At 41.2% G+C, this 20,389-nt stretch overlaps 1 protein-coding gene across 8 annotated transcripts in view; it reads right to left on the minus strand.

Annotated features, from left to right (window-relative positions):
• Nucleotides 1–5,335: 5,335 nt before the first annotated feature.
• LRRC8D (leucine rich repeat containing 8 VRAC subunit D) overlaps nt 5,336–20,389 on the minus strand; it is a 130,840-nt gene continuing 115,786 nt past the window's right edge. For 7 of the 8 annotated variants that reach the window (XM_061121428.1, XM_061121424.1, XM_061121427.1 and 4 more), the window contains one exon: nt 5,336–8,282. In XM_061121428.1, coding sequence (XP_060977411.1) covers nt 5,704–8,280 — 2,577 coding nt within the window. In that variant the 5' untranslated portion in view covers nt 8,281–8,282 and the 3' untranslated portion in view covers nt 5,336–5,703. Of the gene's footprint in view, nt 8,283–13,560; nt 14,185–20,389 lie in introns of those variants that run through there. The other variant, XR_009689121.1, reaches the window with a different exon arrangement.

Consider the following 20,389-nt stretch of genomic DNA (forward strand, 5'->3'; position numbering starts at 1 on the left):
GGACTGCAGCATGCCAGGCTTCCCTGACCTTCACTACCTCTTGGATTTGCTCGAATTCATGTCCATTGAGTCAGTGATGCCATCCAACCATCTTATCCTCTGTTGCCTCCTTCTCCTCCTGCTCTCAATCTTTTCCCAGCACCACGGTCTTCTTCATCTCTATCATAGGGATAATCCACACCTCCCAGGTCTGTGTGACAAGTAGTCAATAAATCAGAGTGAGTTGTGTTCATCTAGCATAGAATCCGAGCTATGATTATTCCTACTTATATTGTCCAATCTACTTCCTATCTTTTTCCACTTTCAGAAATGGAAACTTGAAACACATAATCTCCCAAAGAATCTCCTAAAATAACAGAAGTTACTTAGAATTGAAAAGTGGAAGGTAGAAACCTGATTATGCATCAGCTACTTGTTAGGCAGAGATGAAAGCACTGTCTTCAAAATGAATTTCCTGCTGACCGTGATGATAAATTAATAGCGAACTATTTAGGCACCGTTTATCTCTAGGGAGCTCTAGTCATTGTGCTGACACAATCTTCACAACATCCTGGGGAAGAGAGGATGAGTGATTTAATCACCGTCTTCAAGAAGACGGAGGGTTATCATCTGGCTGGTGACCAGCTGTTTTCACCACAACCAAAGCCAGATTAAGAGCCAGCAGTCCTAAGTTGCTGTAAAGATCTGAGTTAAACCCTTCAAGATACGTCTTAAAGAGAGTTCCACTCAGGCAGTACTTCATTTCAAAGTACTGAATCATGTGGCTTCTATTTACAGTTTTCCAGTGGCAAAGTGAAAAAATGTATTTCTTTACAGTATCTACACAGTTTGGCTTAACACCTGGGTGATTCCTTTGGGCAGGTCTACCCTTGAAACGACTCCAGCCAATTTTCATGACAGGCTACTTGGCAGTTTTCCAGGGACATTCAGAAAAGGCTCTGAGCAGGTCATCCCACGGCTGGGTGAGCTTCAAGCAGCTAACCCAGACCCAGTCTGAAGGTTAAACAATGAAATGGGTTTAGCTACCTGAGCCTGTGAAGGGTGTCCATGTGTTGCGCACGAGCGTGTATGTCATTAGAGCAGTTGTAGGACCTTCAAAACCTCAGGTTCTTGGGAGAATGATATATAATTAATTATAATTATAAGCAGTCAACTATCACCCTTCCTTTCTCTGGTTGCCATGGTGAATGAAAAGTATGGTTGCCTTTCTCCTTAAGGGCCTGATTCAGAAATTGCATGTTCCACTTTGATTCCCACCTTCTGGGCTAGAATTAACCCATTTGGCCACACGTAGTCTCAAGTAAGGTTGGGAAATTATTTTACACATATGTTTCCAGGTTTTCACTGAAAATCCCATGACTAAGGAAGTTGAGAATATATATTAAGGAAGGCTAATTGTCTCTGTCACAGTTGGGGATAAAAATAATGCTAGCTGAATGTTATTGAGTACTTACTCTCTGCCAGGCAGTGTCCCTTAAATCATTCAGTCTTCACAAAAAAATGCCATTGGAAGGCATTATTTCCAGGCTTCCCAGGTGGCGACAGAACCCCCCTGTCAATGCAGGAGATGCAAGATACTCAGTTTCCATCCCTGGGTCAAGAAGATCCCCTGGAGGAGGACATGGTAACTCACTCCAGTATTCTTGCCTGGAGAATCCCATGGACAGAGAAGCCTGGCAGGCTACAATCCAAGGGGTCGCAATACGTGACTTTGAGTCACGACTGAAGCGACTGAGCACACATGGACACACATCATTATTCCTATTTACAGATAAAGCAACTGAGGCTTAGAGAGGTTAAGTTACTTGCTATGGTCATACAGCTGAGGCCAAGGCAGGATTCAATCCAGACCCTCTCACTCCAGAGCTTGATATCTTGGGAGTAAAGAAAGAACTAATGATAGAGACGGCAAGCAGGATGGGGGCAGTTTTTATCAGAGAGGTCCTGCACTGTGGGAGGGTGGCAAGTCATGAATCAAAGATGAAGCCCTGTGGGACTGACCAAGCAAAACAGCTTGCTCAGTTCCACCAGCATGTTGTGGCTTACGTGGGGCAATTTTCTACTGTATTTCCAGAAGTAGTAAGGATGAAGATTGGACCACTATTCCTCTTTGGAGTTTTAAGACCAGAGAGTTAAGGGGCTTTTCCCCGATGTTGGTGGTATGACCACCTCCCCAGCCTAGGCCAGACTTGAGGGGCGAGGGCTCTGGCCTTCTGCCTCCTCCCCACCAGCAGGCACTGCTCTAAATATCTAACGTGCTGTCCCAGAAGGGCCACAGCTGGCCGGGCCAGATGGGGCCACTTCTTTGTGTCACAGTCACAAGTTAGAGGACATTTGAAAACTATTTTCCAGGTTTTTTTTTTTTCCTTCTTCTTTTCATGAAAGGGGCTTTTTGTTAGTACAGTCTTTGTTTAAGGATGATAAAGGGACCATTTTATTGGAATGAATTACTGACGCAAGTGCTGCCAGAGGTCTGAGGGAGAGGACAGCCCTCTGGCTTCACTTCAGCAGGTGAAGGGAAACAACCAGTGGTCGCTGGTCTCAAGGGTACTTGGGAGCTTGCTCCATCAGCAGTTTTGAGTTTAGCTGCTGGCTGAAGCTGAGTCCAGGAGAGGCAGTCAGAGAAAGTACTAGCAATAATACTAATAAAACATAAGACCTTTTCCTTTGCACATGAAAAATGTCAAACGATCAGGAATGTTGTCCAGGGCTTACAGAGAATGAACTCTTTCTACCTATTATCAAATTGCTAAGAATCACCTCCAGTGCAACAAACACAGGAAATGTGGGTTCAATCCCTGGGTCGGGAAGATCCCTTGGAGGAGGAAATGGCAACCCACTCCAGTATCTTCCCTGGAGAATCCCATGGACAAAGGAGCCTGGTGGGCTACAGTCCCTGGGGTTGCAAGGAGTCAGACGCGACTTACAGACTAAACAACAAATCACTACTACAAATGGGGCCCCAGTAACAATCTCAGCTCATCTTTCTGAACCCCTGTAAAAGCCAATCCTCTCTGCTAAGCCAAAACTGAATGTTGATGGGGAAAAAGTCAAACATTTGAAAATAAGCCAGGTTCTCAGGGATTCGCGTATACATGGAACATTTAAAGATACTTCAAAATAATTTTCCTCAAGTGGTGCTCAAGGAACTTTAGAAGATACGAAAATGCTAGTAAGCCAAACTTGTACATTTTAACTTGTGCTTTCCCCGTGTCTAGAGCATGCAGTGCCAACATAAATTTGTGAAGACATATGGGTTGATAGTATATTTGGGCCCATAATCTCATCTGCTGTTTTACTGAGACTCCAAGACCCAGTGCATTTAAAATCTGTTGGATGAATCAGCATTTCTTAGGAAGCCTCTTTTAAAATACAGCTATTTGCAAACAGTGGCAAGGAATGCGACATTTAAATCAATTGACCGTGAACTCTTCAGAGTTCAAGGAAATCATTAAGGGCTGATAAAGTCAATAGAAGTTTGGGTAAGAGTAAAAATACCCCTTGATATTGTTTGAAGGCATGTAATACCAATCAGTTCTAAGTGACTGACCCCCAAATATTGATAAAGAAACAGGTGCCTAAGGGCAGCTGCCAGTGGTCAAGCTGTGGGAGGGCCAGACTCTGGGTTCCTCCAGGCCTCTCCTCTGACAAGCAAGGTGAGCTGCGAGAAGGCTGTCACCTGTGCCTACAAGAACAACATGCACTTTTTAGAGAGGAAGACAAGCTTCCTAGTCCATAAAGCAAGGATCCTAAGATCTGGCCTGTTTATCTCACAAGTGAGGCATCCTTCTAAAGATGTTGTACCAATTTTGGGTGGTGGCCTTACTCTTTAGGGAGAACAGCGCCCTGCAGGGCTGGTGGGGAGGAAATGTCCACAAGTGTCGACAGGCAGAGTTTCTAAATGCAAACTTCCCTGAACCTCCACTTGAACCAAATGTGCCCCCTCCCAGCTGTTATTCATGCACAGATTCTGTACACCTTCTACATGACAACTGTAACCAATTATTTCTATTTGTTGCCTAATTGATATGATCTCGCACAGTCTGTTATAAACCCAAGGCTGTGACTTATTCCAACAGCGAATCCTCAGTTCCTTGAATTTCCAAGGCACAAAGTAGGTACATGATCAATACCAGGGAATATATCAATGAATGCTGAGAGAAATGGAAGATGCCTGCACCAGAGAGAACTTGCTTACACCAAAACTCAGTCATGATCCTCTGATTTTCTAAACCTGGCCTTTTATGTTACTCTTCTACCTGAAGTCTTCTAGGAAGAGAGGGAGTGGCCAGGATGCTGATGCTGGGGTCAGTTGCTCATTCGGCCATGGTGGCCGCAGATTCTCCCATCAGTGATAACACCTCTGAAGGTAAATATTCAGAAGCTATATAGTAGGCAAAGACCACCACCACTTGCGACAGGCCAGCAGCCCCAGAGATCAATTTGGGGGAGGAAAAGCATGCACGTGAGTCCATCTTTTCACATTCTCTGCAAAATCTTTCAAGCCATGCTAAGGTGTGATGAGAGACTATCCGAGTGTAGAAAAGCCTGTGAAATACCTGCCAACCTATACACAGACAGGTGGCAGTTAAGTTTTTTTATTTTCTGAGATCGATTTAGCTACTTTCTAAGTAGATAAAAAAGGAAAAATCATCACCCAAAAAGTACATTCTGCTAGCATTTCCCTGAACATGACCCTTCCTAGCTGCAGACAAACACAGGAAGTACAGCCTGTCACTAAAATGAATAGAAATAGTTTCCAACTTAGTGAACTACAAATCCTACTTTTTTCCCCACAACAGTGGAAAGGGTAAGTAATTTAATGATATTTGCTTTGAATTTGTGTTATTTTCCAAATGGTGATAAACTGGAAGGATGTTAGTCATTAAACATTAAAATTTTATTTTGGTTGTAATTAAATTTATTTTAAACTAACATTTTCTATTTATTGGCAGCTCTATAGTAGTGATAGAAAAGCATATCATATAATCAGAACTCCAGACTATGGAAAACAACTATTAGTAAGGAAAGAGTTCTTTTATTTTTTTTTTTGATATTTATTCTTAAAAAACAAACAAACAAAACTCCCTCAATGATCTACACTCTTTTGCTGCAATTCAGGCCTTCAAGAGTGTAAAATCTATAAAATGGGATTCTCAGAAGCAGTAGCACCAGTTAAATATTATAAGAAGTGCTTATTTTAGGTGCTTGAAATTAAAACAAAAATCAGTATTTCAGCAAATCTAAATTTACCTGATGTGCCTTCAGTGGTCTGAATTAAAGCATTATTATACCAATTATGCAAAGTAAATCAAGACACCTCAAAAAAAGGTGGCATAGTTAAGAAAATGTCAATTTAATCATTTACTTTAGCAGGCAAGCAATTTGTAAACATTCAGTAGCGGCAGCATCCAAGTTACAAACAATTTAAAAAGAAACCAAGATTAGTGATTATAATTTTTTCTTCCCTTTCCCCAGAAAAAAGAAAAAGAGAGAAAAGATTTGGAAGTAAATGACTTAAAACACTACAAACGCTGAACATTCAGTTATGTCTTCTATCAGCCTTCTATGCGTCCTCTCCCTGTGTTGTATTTTTAAAGGTGTATCTACTCCTAAAATGCATCATCTTGCAATAACTGGTACGTGAACATCTGCAATCTAGGAAGTGGTTCCTGCACATGCATGTGCAGGCAGGATCTCAGTTTAAATCCCATTTGCAAAGGGAATATTTATATCTTGATTCAACGCTTCTTTGACTTCGAGGGGCAGGGTGTCAAAAAGGTGATCTTCCACCACAAGCCCACTTTTCTTGAGCAGGCGACACAGGCCCAGCTGGGCTGGCAGGCGGTCCAAGCAGTTCCCCTTTAGCTCCAGCTGGGTGAGCTGTGACAGCTGACCGATTTTCTCTGGGAGGGATGTGATGCAGTTTTGCCCCAGATTCAAAGTCCTCAACTTAACACATTTAAACAGCTGTTTCGGCAGAATGTCCACTTTGTTCCCCGTGATATGCAAATGCTGCAGGTTCTGAAGCAATCCTATTTCTATTGGGATCATGGAAATGTTGTTGTAACTCACATCTAAGCATCTGAGTTTCTGTAAACTAAACACTGCCACTGGTAGGGATTCCAGCTTGTTGTTAGAGAAATAAAGTGACTCCAAGTTTTTGACGTGGGTGATGGAGGGTGGAATGGTGACAATTTTATTATGCCATAATTTTAAACAAGTCAGTCGTTTTAAATGCTGGAAACTGATGATTTCTTCAATTGTGCGGATGTTATTTGACTTTAAATCCAGTTCCTGTAAGTTAGAGAGGCTGAAAATAGCATGTGGAATTCTCTCTAGCTCACAGTTCTGGAGTTCAAGCTCGGCAACATTCATCATTTTCTTAAGGCTGTTCAGTACCAGGAGTTTAGTGCCGTCATTATGAATGACTAACTTGGTGAGATGTGGGGCCACATCAGTAATGTTGGAGGGGACTTTGGTCAAATTGCTCTTCACGTGGAGGATCTTAAGGTGCCGCAACTCTCGGAGAGATTCGAGGCCTATCATCTTATTGTTTTCAGAGTTCAAATTGCCTATCAAATACAGTTCGCGAAGGTTTTTGAGCAGATACACCCAGGCAGGAATTTCCGCCACATCAGTGAACTTCACGTGAAGGCATCTCAAGTGATCGCGGAGAAAGCTGAAAGCAGTCTGCTCCACTTTTGCAGGGCAGTGGCACAGGTGAAGCTCTTGGAGATTAGTCATCTGAGAAATCTTAGCAGGAAGTTTAGCTTCTGGAATCAGCTCGAGTTTTAGCACATCCAGGTCTGTGAGGTCAAAGACAGCATCAGGCACGCCTGACAGCATAAACAAATGCAGCTCCTGCTTGTCCTGGGCGTTGCGTGACACGTGCTGCCTCAGTTTTTCAAATGTCCACTCGTGGTTCAAACTAATTTCCCGAAGTTTATTTTCACTGACTTCTGACAAGAACACCCCAAAACGCTTGGAATAGAGCTGGTCATACTGGTCTACCATGTGGAGAAGGAACGCAAAATCATTTTTGACATCTGGAATGTCACTGAAACTGCTCTCTTCTCTGACTTTTTCAAAAGAATATTCCTTCAAAGGAATCCTGAATAACCAGAAGAGAGTGTAGAGGCAGATAAAACCATACACACAAATGATGGATATGTAACTGATGAGCAGCTTTTTCAGCATGTACGCCATGTTGTGGGTGCACTCGAACACCTCGTAACCGGTCAGGTGCTCCACTTTGGGCTTGCAGACGTGTTCAAAGCTGATTGCGTTGACAAAATTTGCTGTGTAGCAGAGAATAAAAATGAATTTGGCCGTTTTGATAACTGTTTGGACCACATAGAGTTTATAGATCAGGTCACTGTCTTCCACGTGAGCACGGAACTTCCGCACTTTCTCGAACAGGGCTTTGGCCTGTTCCCCATCCTTTTTATCCAGGATGGTCATGCTGGGGACTTCGATCACGGGCTTCTCAGCTGAAAATTTGAACCCAGTCTTGTTGATCATCGGGGTGCTGGCGCTGGGGCTCCCTTCATCACTGCTGGTAGACACATGCTTTGGTAGAGTCTGGGCACCTGTTATTCTCTGCTTGTTTTCCTCCGAGTCTTCACACGCTGTCTCAGACAACGCTTTAGTAGTCCAAGGAGATTCAAAGCACTTTCCTAAGATCGAAACGAAATGCTCTACTTTTGAGCATGTTTTGGGATATTTGAACCAAAAGTTGCTACTGACCATGAGAATAATAGTATGTATAAGAGCAAGATATGGAAAGTACTTGGAATACCACGGAAGGGCCAGATGGTAACACATCTGATTAATAAATACATATTGCTGAAAATCCAAGTTTGTTTTTCGGCCTGTTGGGTCTCTCTTCTCTTTCTTGGCCTCCTGATTTGGAACCGTGGAATCTGCATGAGGATATGTGGCTCTGAGAGGTATGTCAGGTGTCACAGCAGATGCGCCAAAGGAAATCTCATTTGTCATCCGCCCGTCTTGGTCTTGGTCTGTGGCTGATTCCATCTTGGGGATGTTGGTGGTAACGTCGGCATGCCCTGGTGTAGCGTGCGCCTTTGAACTCACGGGAGCTGGCAGCACCGGCAAGCAGACCACCTGATCTTTGGTAAGTTGCATGGTTCCTGCAAAGATGGCTACCATCAGCATAACGACAGCCAGGTAATCCATAAACACGTCCCACCATGGTTTCAGGATTCGGTAAGTTGGCTGAATGTCATTAAGTGAAGCAACTTCCGCAAGGGTAAACATTCCTAGAAAACAGGCAAACAAAAGATATCATGACACAGATGCAAAAGAAACATTAAGTGGCAAAATGCTTTCTATTTCTAGCCTTTTCTTCCAGCTTCTCCAGTCAGCCAACCTCCCTTGCACTCTACTCCTCCTACGCACTTTTTCCTCTGCCTGGAATACTTCCTCCCCGCTTCCCTTCACGAGGCTATCAGGTTTATGGTGCCTTTCCCAGGACGCCCCCCTGATTCCTAGTCTGGGTGAGGTGCCTCTTTGATGTGCTCTCACAGAACTACATACCCCTATCCATCACAGCCCTTATTACACTAGTAGAACCAACTGTTTACTTGTCTGATCCTCCCTAAGATTCTCAGTTCCATGAGCATAGGGATCATGTCCATCTTCCTTACTGTTATACAGCCAGTGCTTGACACACAGTTGATGCTCAATCAATAAGACATTGTTTTAGTTCTTGATCATCACCTTTATCACCATCATCATAATCATCAAAATTCCTCAAGAACATTTATCCATGGTCTACATATGGTACTGGGAAGAAGAGCATTTTATTAAACTTAATTGCCTCCACAAGCAACCTGGACCCACACGAGAATAAAAACTATTAGCCAGTCCTCAACATAAACATAGTTAAAGGAACACACGGCAAAGAAACTGTGGGATCCTTGTAACCACTGACATTTTGCAGCTATCAAAGCTTCAGTGGTGGTTTTCAAGCACCTTACACTCGGGACAGGTTTTGATCCGGAGAGAGAGAAGAGAAGGCTGATTGTTTTCCTAGAGGAGGTAGAAAATAAAAGATGGAGGGTGGAGAACACAGCAGCAGGGTACTGTAAGGTCACACTGACCCCGAATGGTCACCAGCTCTGCCCCATGCATCCTAGCAAGGGTGATAACACCCAAAAAACCAACACCAGCACGCAATGATTCCAGCCTCAAATGGCTCTTTTCTAGCATGCTGCCCACAGCAGCCACTCCCCACCAAGGGTTTTTGTGCCCCTGCCATTTCCTCCAGCCCATTTCCTTTTTTTTTCTGTTGAACTCTGACTTATTCTTCAAGTCCCAGCTCAAGCACTACCTCTTTCTCAAGTTCCTATTGTACCCTCTAAAAATAATCTATTTCCAGTGTTGGCCTCTTCAACTAGCTCTTGAGCTCCTACTGGGTAGAGACTATGTCTTATTCACCCTTGGATCTACCATGTCCTACTCTCTCCCCTTAAGAGCAGAGAAGGCAGTGAGTAGTGATGATGAGGAGGAGGAGGAGGGTGATGATGATAGCAGCTATCATTTGTCATCTTCCTTCCGTATACCAAGTACCATACCAGGAGCTCTGTATCTTCATAATCCCCTGCTTCTGTACACAGCACATTCCTGAAATGAACGTATTAAATTTGAAGCTTTGGGGGCTGAGGGAATGATTCCACTTCCAAAATGCTACACAGTCTTATAAAATCCACCAGAACTCCTAAAATTAAAAATACAGATAATAGTGAAGATGTGAGGATGTGGAGCAATTAGAACTCAAACACTTCTGGTGGGAGTATGAATTTATACAAATATGCTGGGAAATTTTTTTTAATATCTACCCAAACTGAATATATGCATACTCTATGGCCTAGCACTCTACTGCTAAGTATACACCCGTGAGAAATACATATACCCATCAAAAGACATGAATAAGCAATCACAGCAGCACTCTGCAACACCCCTAAAATGGATTATCCAAACGTCCATCAGCACTGGAAAAGAAAAATCAGATGTGGTGCATTTACAAAGTGGAACATCAGGCAGTAACGAGAATGAATGATCTGGTTATGTGGGTGTGTTCAGTTTATAAAATGTGATCTATACACTTAGGCTATGTACCTTTTTTGGTATGCATGCTTTAACTTTAATAAGGAGCTTCAAAAAGAAATGGTAAAAGAAGCTACAGCAGAAACAGCTGCCCTAGGAATGTGCTGGGACACCACATTGAGGCTTTGCCTCACCCCTGTCCCAAGGCACACCCAGGCCAGCTGGGGTCACAGGCCGGGAGAGTCAGGAACTTCCTCCAGCAGTCTGCCCTCTCCCTGGCCTGAGAGGAAGGGCCTGCTCTCCCTGGGGTAAAATCTGCCACAGAAAAGAGGGTGCAGAGGTATGAATATACAATGTGCAAAAGCTCTAGTTGCTAACAGTTGAACGTACACAGATGGAACACTGCCTGGATTCCATCTAACCTTCACAACATTACTCTAAGCTGCCTAAGTGTTATTGCTTTCCTTTGACAAGCAAAGACATAGGCTCTCAGGAGTTAAGTTGTGCAAGTCAAATAATTAGTGGTGGAGTCTGGGCTTAAAATCTGACTTAAGGCCAAACCACCTGTTCTTTCTACCAGATTCTAAGGTCTCTTCCCATGTTTGCAGTGCTTTACAATTTGCAAGCTACTTTTCCATAAAATGTCTCAACTGATTCTCACAATAACTAATTTCTGCCCATTACTATTGCCCAAGGATATGAGGAAACCTGAGGCACAAAAATCTTAAGTGACCTTCCTAAGCCAATTAAGTGACAGAGCTAACAGAATCTTTCATCTTCAAATCTCTTTCTCTATCACAGTGACTGTGCTCTTGGTTAAGGCTTGGCTGTTGAAGGAAGGACCTTCTCACTGTTGTCCTTGGCTTTGAGGAGACAGAGGAATGAAATTATGTAATCAACACCTTCCCTAGAACAACCTTTCATGACATTCACTCAGAATTCAAAAAAAAACATGCGTCAGGCACCATGGAGGAGAAGATAGAAATGGTCCCTCAAGGAGCTCCTGCTCAAATGGTAGATGACAAGCAATAAGTGTATTATTATGACATGGTAAGAAAATTGCTCTTACCTGGTTAATGCAAAGTATAGGGGAGGCACAGAACAGCGCAAACTTAGAGCCACACTGGGTAAATGGGAGGACTGCAGAGATCTGGTTTTTCAGATGAGACTAGAAGGATGAGAACTTCCATGGAGTTGTGGGGAGTAGAGGAATATAATTTTGGCAGAACAAATAGCAAGTCAATGGCACAGACACATGGGAGAAACTATATTACAGAAATTATAAGGAATTCTTGTTGTTCTGTTGCTAAGTTGTGTCCGACTCTTTGTGACCCTATGAACAGCAGCATGCCAGGCTTCTCTGTCCTTCACTATCTCCCTGAGTTTGCTCAAACTCATGTCCACTGAGTCAGTGATGCCATCCAACCATCTCATTCTCTGTTGCCCTCTTCTCTTGCCCTCAATCTTTCCCAGCATCAGGGTCTTTCCCAGAGTCAGCTCTTCTCATCAGGTGGCCAAATAATTGGAGCTTCAGCATCAGTCCTTCCAATGAATATTCAGGGTTGATTTCCTTTAGGATTGACTGGTTTGATCTCCTTGCTGTCCAAGAGGCTCTCAAGCATCTTCTCTTTTGAACCACCACAGTTCAAAAAGCATCAATTCTTCGGTGTTAAGCCTTCTTTAAGGTCTAGTTCTCACATCTGTACATCCTAATGTTATTCTATTATTAGTCTAGTATGTCTGTGTATAGATACCACATTTAATGGGTAAGTCAAGAGATGGAAACCAAGGATGGTTTCAATGAAGTTATAAGGAAGTGCCTGGGCCATAGGCAGGAAACCAGTAGTTTTTTGCAATGTCGACCATTGACTAGGTCTTATCTTGAACACAGGACTTCAATTAATGTGTCCGTTCTCCAATTTCACCTATCAAAAACGGGGTGGGAAACTAGAAGTGTTTCAACCACCACCTGAATTAAAGATGCAGTGGCACTTTGAAAATAAAAATTGCTCTTCATATATAGTATACATGTGTGTGTACAAAGTACATTAACTACATGTTCATATAACATAATTAAGTCTCTTATGATACTCAAGTGACTTTTTTCTAATCTAAAGGTCAAGTTAATGAGGGAGGAGACTGTATTTAGATATCTTGAAGCTTGATCTCCTTAGCCATTAGTCAGAAATGGCTATCAATGGTTATTAGGGGATTTTTTTTTTTAACCTGAAGAAGTCACATTAATAAATACTAATTGCATACATGCTTTGAGTTCCCCTTTATATATCTTCAAGAATTACATTATAAGTAAGTAGATTTCACATTCTAAGACTTCTCTATGGCACATACGAAAATCAGCTTAATATCCCATAAGCAAATATTTCTCATGGATGGTGTCGCTTTTTGTACTAAAGTTGAAAGGGGGAAGTTACTGGACTTTGGTTGGACAAAGATGAATCAGAAAATTATAGAGAATGGGTCTATATTATTTTATGATATAGGATTCTATTTCTTATCTTACGGCCAATGATAGTGGAATAAACCAACAACTAACAGTCAGATTCAGAAATTAGAAATTACGATGGTTTGACAACCCTGTGACTATACTAAATTAAGCACTGAACTGTATACCTTAAAGGGCTTCCCTGTTGCCTCAGACAATAAATAATCTGCCTCCAATGTAAGAGACCTGGGTTCAAGCCTTGGGTTGGGAAGATCCCCTGGAGAAAGAAATGGCAACCCACTCCAGTATTCTTGCCTGGGAAATTCCATGGACTGAGGAGCCTGGTGGGCTACAGTCCCTGGGGTCACAAAGAGTCAGACATGGCTGAGTGACTATCACTGTACACCTCAAATGGGTAAAATTTATAGTATATGAACTACATCCCAGTAAAACTATTAAAATTTAGAAGCTAGACCTCAATCTTTGTTATTTTATTGCCTAAACTAATTCTCAGCAGAAACAGGAAAGTGAAAGTAAATAGGAGTATAGCCTCATTGTTGGCTGGACTATATATATTCTAAGTGCAAATATGTTTTTAAATGACTGCTATGCTATTATGATTGAACAGAACTGGTTCTGGAGACAAATCTTTAGCATTTTACTCATCTTCTCTGAGCATCCATGCCTCACCTATAAAATCTTGCTATCAACATCTACCTCTCGAGGTCATGTGGGCCAGGTATTGGAAATGCCTAATTCAGGGTCTGACACAAAGTAAGACCCAAAGACGTCTGCTGAATCAGAATGCAGAGCAATCGAGGCCATCTTAATCAGTCTTTAATGAAAATGATTAGGCCAAATTCTTGAATTTTGAACTTAGCATGTAGCACTATGTACACAGAATTCATTCTTTAAAAAAAAAAAAAGAAAATTTTGCATTCAATTTCACTTATTCATTCAAAAACATTTCAATTAAAATTACTTATATTAGGATGTGGCAAATTATCCTAGAAAGAACACAACTTTTATCCAAAGAGACCAGGATTCAAATCCTGCTCTTTTTTTCTGCTTATTAGCATGTAAATGCGGCAGTATTTGCTGGAAAACTTATATTAATGAGATTATTCTTAGTATAAAGAAAAAGTCTAGCATTAAAACAGAAAAAATATAATCATCTACCCCTATTAAAAAGAAAAAAATGGGAGAGCAAGATGGCGGAGGAGTAGGTGGACGTGGAGTACATCTCTCTCCACGGATACATCAGGAATACACCTCAGACACAGAAGTGCATGCAGAACACCAGCTGGGAGCGGACAGGAGGACCTGACCAGTGGGAAAGAATATATAGAACCACGCAAAACTCAGTAGGAGGAAGGAACTAGGGGGAAAAACAGGAGTATTAATAGGACTGGACCTACCCTCGTCGGCTGGGGGTACTGAAGCAGGGGTCTGATTTCCACAGCAGAGCAATTGTCTGAGTCAGAAGAAAAACATTAAAGGCTGAAATTGAAACAGTTGATCTGTGGCAGCCTAAATGGAATGAGAATCAGACAGTACTTGCTGCAACCATACATACGCCAGGCAGAAACGCAGGTCTCCTGGAAGGTGCAGCGGCTGGGAGCTGGAGTTTAGGGATTGTGGAGCAATCCCAAGGTGAGGGCTGCTGTTGACTGCGGAAAGACCAAGGGAGGGGATGTGAGGGAGGAGATCGTGATGGGAAATGCCTGTGGAGGAAAGGCAGGCAGCCATGGAAGCAAGGTGATACTGCTTAGTCACATGTATGGGGTGGAACCATCACCATAGCCCCTCTCTCTCCACACGCCAGCATCAGCGGCTGAATAGAGGCTGACCATCAAACGCCTGACACTCTGAACTACAGAGTAGGACCCCACCCAGGGGGCTCCTTTAAGGGCCTGATGCGCCGATCTCCGGGGGGGGAGGGTGCCCTCTATATGCCTGATGTACCGAGCAACACAGAAGGACCCCAAGCAAAGGATCCCTCTAAGTGCCTGAACTGGCAAAGCTACGGAGAAAGACTGGCCAAAGAGGCCTTCTGATCGCCAGGTGTAAGAGGCTCGAAAAAAAACTGTAGGGCCATAACTCCTGCCGCAGAGGCAGTTTGCGTCCCTGCAAGCCAAGCAGCTGCACCACCTTCACGCTCGACTCTCACTGGGGCAGAGCTGCCACAGGCAAAGAAAAAAGTCGCGTGTTTATGCACGCAGGGTCGCTTCAGTCCTGTCCGACTCCTTACTACCCTGTAGACTGTGGCCTGCGAGGCTTCTCTGTTAGGGTGGGGGCTCTCCAGGCAAGAAGACTGGAGCGTATTGGCCAATACTGGTTGCCCTACCCTTCTAGGGCACTATATTTCCTGCTGCCCTAGCCACCAACCCCCCTGAGTACCTGGTGCTGCCAGAACCCCTGCGGCCCACGCAGCTGCACCACCTCCACAGCTGGCCCTCACAGGGGCAAACTCAAGTCCTCCAGGGCAGCCTCAGGAGCCCAGTGGACGACCGACATGCAAATAAAACCACAGTTGAAACCCAGGGGCAGTGTGGCTAAGGAAGAAGACCCAAAACCTTCCTATGAGCTGTACCAGCTGCAGATTAAATCCACATGATTGACTCTGCGTCTATGGAATATATAAAAGGCCACTGAGAGCTCCCACAAAAGAAAATGCACTAGCTCTGATAGCTGTGGACCCTGGAGGCAAGAACACACAGGAGCAGGACCAGATTAGAGTCTGAGCAGCCCCCACAGCAGGTCCAGAGACCAGCACCGTGTTGGAGGGCATCCTAGGGAGGGGAGGTGGACTGTGACTCCCAGCGCAGGAAAGGACTCTGACAGCAGTGACTCAAGAAAAACATTTAGTATTCTTTGACTTGTTCTGTAGATTCTTTTGGATTTTTTTTTTTTCTTTTTTCCCCCTCTCTGTTGTAGTTGTTGATTTTACTGGCACTAAGAAATCCAATTAAACTTTTGAGCTTTTTTTTTTCTTTTTCCTTAGTCACATTTTTTTTTTTCCCTTAGTCACATTTTTCATTGTTGTCATAAACCTCTACGTTGGACTTTTGCAGTTCTGTGGAGTTTTCCTTTTTTTCCCCTTTTTTCTTTCTTCTTCCATTTTTTTTTTCCTTTTCTTTTTAAAATTTTAATTTTTTAAAACCTATTACATTTTTTCTACATTTATTCCTTCGTTTGCCTTTCCTACTGTTCTTTTCTCCTTGCAGTTAATCTTAAATGTATATAAATCTTCTTCATCTACCTCTATTTAACTTTGCATATCTCCGCTTTCTTTCCTTCCTTTCCTCTCAATGTATTTGTTAGTTTTGTTTTCATTGATTTATTCCCCACTTGGCACCTTGCTTTAGTTTTGTTTTCCAGTTTGTGCTTAAGTTAGTTTTGTTCTTAACTGGTAAATATAATTTTTTACTTCTTTTGTTCCCTGGATCAATCTACTGTACTTTATTTATGTTGGACTGTTTTCACTTTGCTCATGGGTGTATATGTATATGTGTATATTCTATTATTTTAATTATTATTTGCCTGATTTTGTAACTGTCATTTGTCTGGGGTTCATCTTTGGTTTCTCATTTTTGGATATTTGTTTTACTTTCCCTTAATGCCAAAACAAACCACTTGTGGAATCTTCATTCCTGACCAGAGATCAAACCCTGAGCCTTTGGAGTGGGAACACTGACTCCAAGACTCTAGACTACCAGAGAACTAACTCTAGGGAGTATCAAATAGTGAGAACTCACACAAAGGAAACCACTTGAAAACAAGACCCAGCATCACTCAACCACCAGTAGCACCCTGTGCAGGACGCCTCATCTAAAAAACAAACAAAACAAAAATGCAAACCCAATCATCAGCAGACAGGAGTACCACCTCACTCAGCCTTGCCCATCAAAGGAAAAACAAACAAACAAACAAAAACTCAGCATAAATCTCACTCTATGAGGCTCACACAAACCACTGGACCAACCTTAGGAGGGCAGAAACCAAAAGGAAGAAAGAATTCAACCTTCTTCAAGGAAAGAATTCAACTTTCTGTGAAGCCTGGGAAAAGACCTCAAACACAATAACTTAAAAAAAAAAAACAAATGAAAAGGCAGAGAAATACTGCACAAATGAAGGAACAAACTAGAAACATAGAAGTCCAAATAAATGAAGAGGAAATAGGAAAATTACCTGAAAAAAGAATTCAGAATAAAAACAGTAAAGATGATCAAAAACCTTGAAAACAAAATGGAGAAAGTGCAAGAACCAATTAATAAAGACCTAAAAGAGAGAAAGAATAAGCACGCAGAGACAACACAATTACTGAAATTAAAAATACTCTAAAAAAAATAAATAAATAAAAATACTCTAGACGGAATCAATAGCAGAATATCTGAAGCAGAAGAATGAATCAGTGAGCAGGAAGATAAAATGGTGGAAATAACTTCTGAAGAGCAGAATAAAGTAAAAAGAATGAAGAGAGCTGAGGACAGTCTCAGAGACTTCTGGGACCATATCAAATGCACCAATATTCAAATTATAGGGGTCCCAGAAGAAGAAGAGAGAAAGAAAGGGTATGAGAAAATTTTTGAAGAGATGATAGTTGAAAATTTCCCCAACATGGAAAAGGAAATAGCCAATTGAGTCCAAGAGGCACAAGGAGTCCCATACAGGATAAACCCAAGGAGAAACACGCCAAGACACATACTAATCAAACTAACAAAGACTAAACACAAAGAAAGAATATTAAAAGCAGCAAGGGAGAAGCAACAAGTAACATACAAGGGAAACCCCATACGATTAACAGCTAATCTTTCAGCAGAAGCTCTGCAGGCCAGAAGGGAATGGCAGGATATATTTAAAGTACTGAAAGGGAAAACTCTACAACCAAGATTACTGTACCCAGCAAGGATCTCATTCAAAATTGATGGAGAAATAAAAAGCTTTTCAGACAAGCAAAGGTTAAGAGAATTCAGTACCACCAAACCAGCTTCACAACAAATGTTAAATGGACTTATATAGTCATTTAGGCTTATATATGGGCTGAATGGATACAAAAAACAAGACTCATATATATGCTGTCTACAAGAAATCCACTTCAGACCTCAAAACACATAAAGACTGAAAGTGAGAGGATGGAAAAATACATTCCATGCAAATGAGAAGTGAAAAAAAACTGGAGTGGCAATCCTCATATCAGACAACATAGACCTTAAAATAAAGAAGATTGTAAGAGGTAAGGAAAGACACTACATAATGATCAAGGGATCAATCCAAGAGGAAGACATAACAATTGTAAATATCTATGCACCCAACATAGGAGCACCTCAATACATAAGACAAAACTAACAGACATAAAAGGAGAAATTGACAGTAACACAATAATAGTAGGAGACTTTAACACCACACTCACACCAATGGACAGATCATCAAAAGAGAAAATTAATAAGGAAACACAAGTCTAAATGACACATTAGATGAGATGGATCTCATTGATATCTTCAGGACCTTCCATCCAAATGTAGAATACACCTTCTTCTCAAGTGCACATGGAACATTCTCCAGGATAGACCACATGTTGGGTCACAAATCAAACCTTAGTAAATTTAAGAAAATTGAAAGTGTATCAAGCATCTTCTCTGACCACAATGCTATGAGACTAGATATCAATTACAAGAAAAAAACTATAAGAAATACAAACACATAGAGATTAAACAATATGGTTCTAAATAACCAACAGGTTACTGAAGAAATCAAAAGGGACATCAAAAGTTTCTAGAAACAAATGACAATGAAAACACAACAACTCAAAACCTATGGGATACAGCAAAAGCAATTCTAAGAGGGAATTTTACAGCAATACAATCCTACCTCAAGAAACAAGAAAAACATCAAATAGACAACCTAACTTAACACCTAAAGCAACTGGGAAAAGAAGAAGAAAAAACCCCTGAAATTAGGAGGAAAGAAATCATAAAGATCTGAGCAGAAATAAATGAAAAAGAAATGAAAGAAACAATGGTAAAGATCAATAAAACTAAAAGCTGGTTCTTTGAGAAGATAAGCAAAATTGACAAACCCTTAGCCAGACTCATCAAGAAAAAAAGAGAGAAGAATCAAGTCAACAAAATTAGAAATGAAAAAGGAGAGGTTACAATACACAATGCAGAAATACAAAGGATTATAAGAGACTGTTATGAACAACTATATGGCAATAAAATAGATAACCCGGAAGAAATGGACAGATTCTTAGAAAAGTTCAATTTTCTTCCAAGACTGAACCAGGAAGAAATAGAAATTATGAACAACCCAACTACAAGCACTGAAATTGAAGCTGTGATAAAAAATCTCTCCAAAAAACAAAAGCCCAGGACCAGATGGCTTCACAGGAGAATTCTATCAAACATTCAGAGAAGAGCTAATACCGATCCTTCTAAAACTCTTTCAAAAAATTGCAGAGGAAGGAACACTTCCAAACTCATTCTACCAGGCCACCATCACCCTGATATCAAAACCAGACAAAGTCAACACAAAAAAAGAAAACTACAGGCCAATATCACTGATGAACATAGATGCAAAAATCCTCAACAAAATTCTAGCAAACAGAATTCAGCAACACATCAAAAAGCTCATACACCGTGATCAAGTTGGGTTTATTCCAGGGATGCAAGGATTCTTCAGTATGCGCAAATCAATCAATGTGATACACCATATTAACAAACTGAAAGATAAAAACCATATGATCATCTCAATAGATACAGAAAAAGCCTTTGACAGAATTCAGCACCCATTTGTGATTAAAACTATTCAAAAAATGGGCACAGAAGGAGCCTACCTCAATATAGTAAAAGCCATATATGATAAGCCTACAGCAAACATTCTTCTCAATGGTGAAAAACTGAAAGCATTCCCCCTAAATCAGGAACAAGACAAGGGTGTCCATTTTTGCCACTATTATTCAACATAGTTCTGGAAGTCCTAGATATAGCAATCGGAGAAGAAAAAGAAATAAAGGAATCCAGATCAGAAAAGAAGAAGTAAAGTTCTCATTGTTTGCAGATGACATGATACTGTACATAGAAAACCCTAAAAATAGTATCAGAAAATTACTAGAGCTAATCAGTGAATTTAGCAAAGCTGCAGGATACAAAATCAATACACAGAAATCACTTGCATTTCTATATACTAACAATGAAAAATCAGAAAGAGAAAGGAAGGAATCAATTCCATTCACCATTGCAACAAAAAGAATTAAATATCTAGAAGTAAACTTAACTAAGGAGACAAAAGAACTGTACACAGAAAATTATAAGACAGTAATGAAAGAAATCAAAGATGACATAAACAGAGAGATATTCCATGTTCCTGGGTAGGAAGAATCAATACTGTGAAAATGACTATACTACCAAATGCAGTCTACAGATTTAATGCAATCCCTTTCAAATTACCAATGGCATTTTTCACAGAACTAGAACAAAAAAATTCACAATTCATATGGAAACACAAAAGACCCCAAATAGCCAAAGCAGTCTTGAGAAAGAAGAATGGAGCTAGAGGAATCAACCTTCCTGACTTCAGATTGTACTACAAAGCTGCAGTTATCAAGGCAGCATTGTACTTGCACAAAAACAGAAATATAGACCAATGGAACAAGATAGAAAGCCCAGAAATAAACCCATGCACCTATGGGTATCTTATTTTTGACAAAGGAGGCAAGAATATACAATGGGGCAAAGACAGCCTCTTCAATAAATGGTGCTGGGAAAACTGGACAGCTACATGTAAAAGAATGAAATTAGAACACTTCCTAACACCATACACAAAGATAAACTCAAAATGGATTAAAGACCTAAATGTAAGACCAGAAACTATAAA

This window comes from Dama dama, chromosome 20 (genome assembly GCF_033118175.1).
Source record: "Dama dama isolate Ldn47 chromosome 20, ASM3311817v1, whole genome shotgun sequence".
NCBI classification, from domain to species: domain Eukaryota; kingdom Metazoa; phylum Chordata; class Mammalia; order Artiodactyla; family Cervidae; genus Dama; species Dama dama.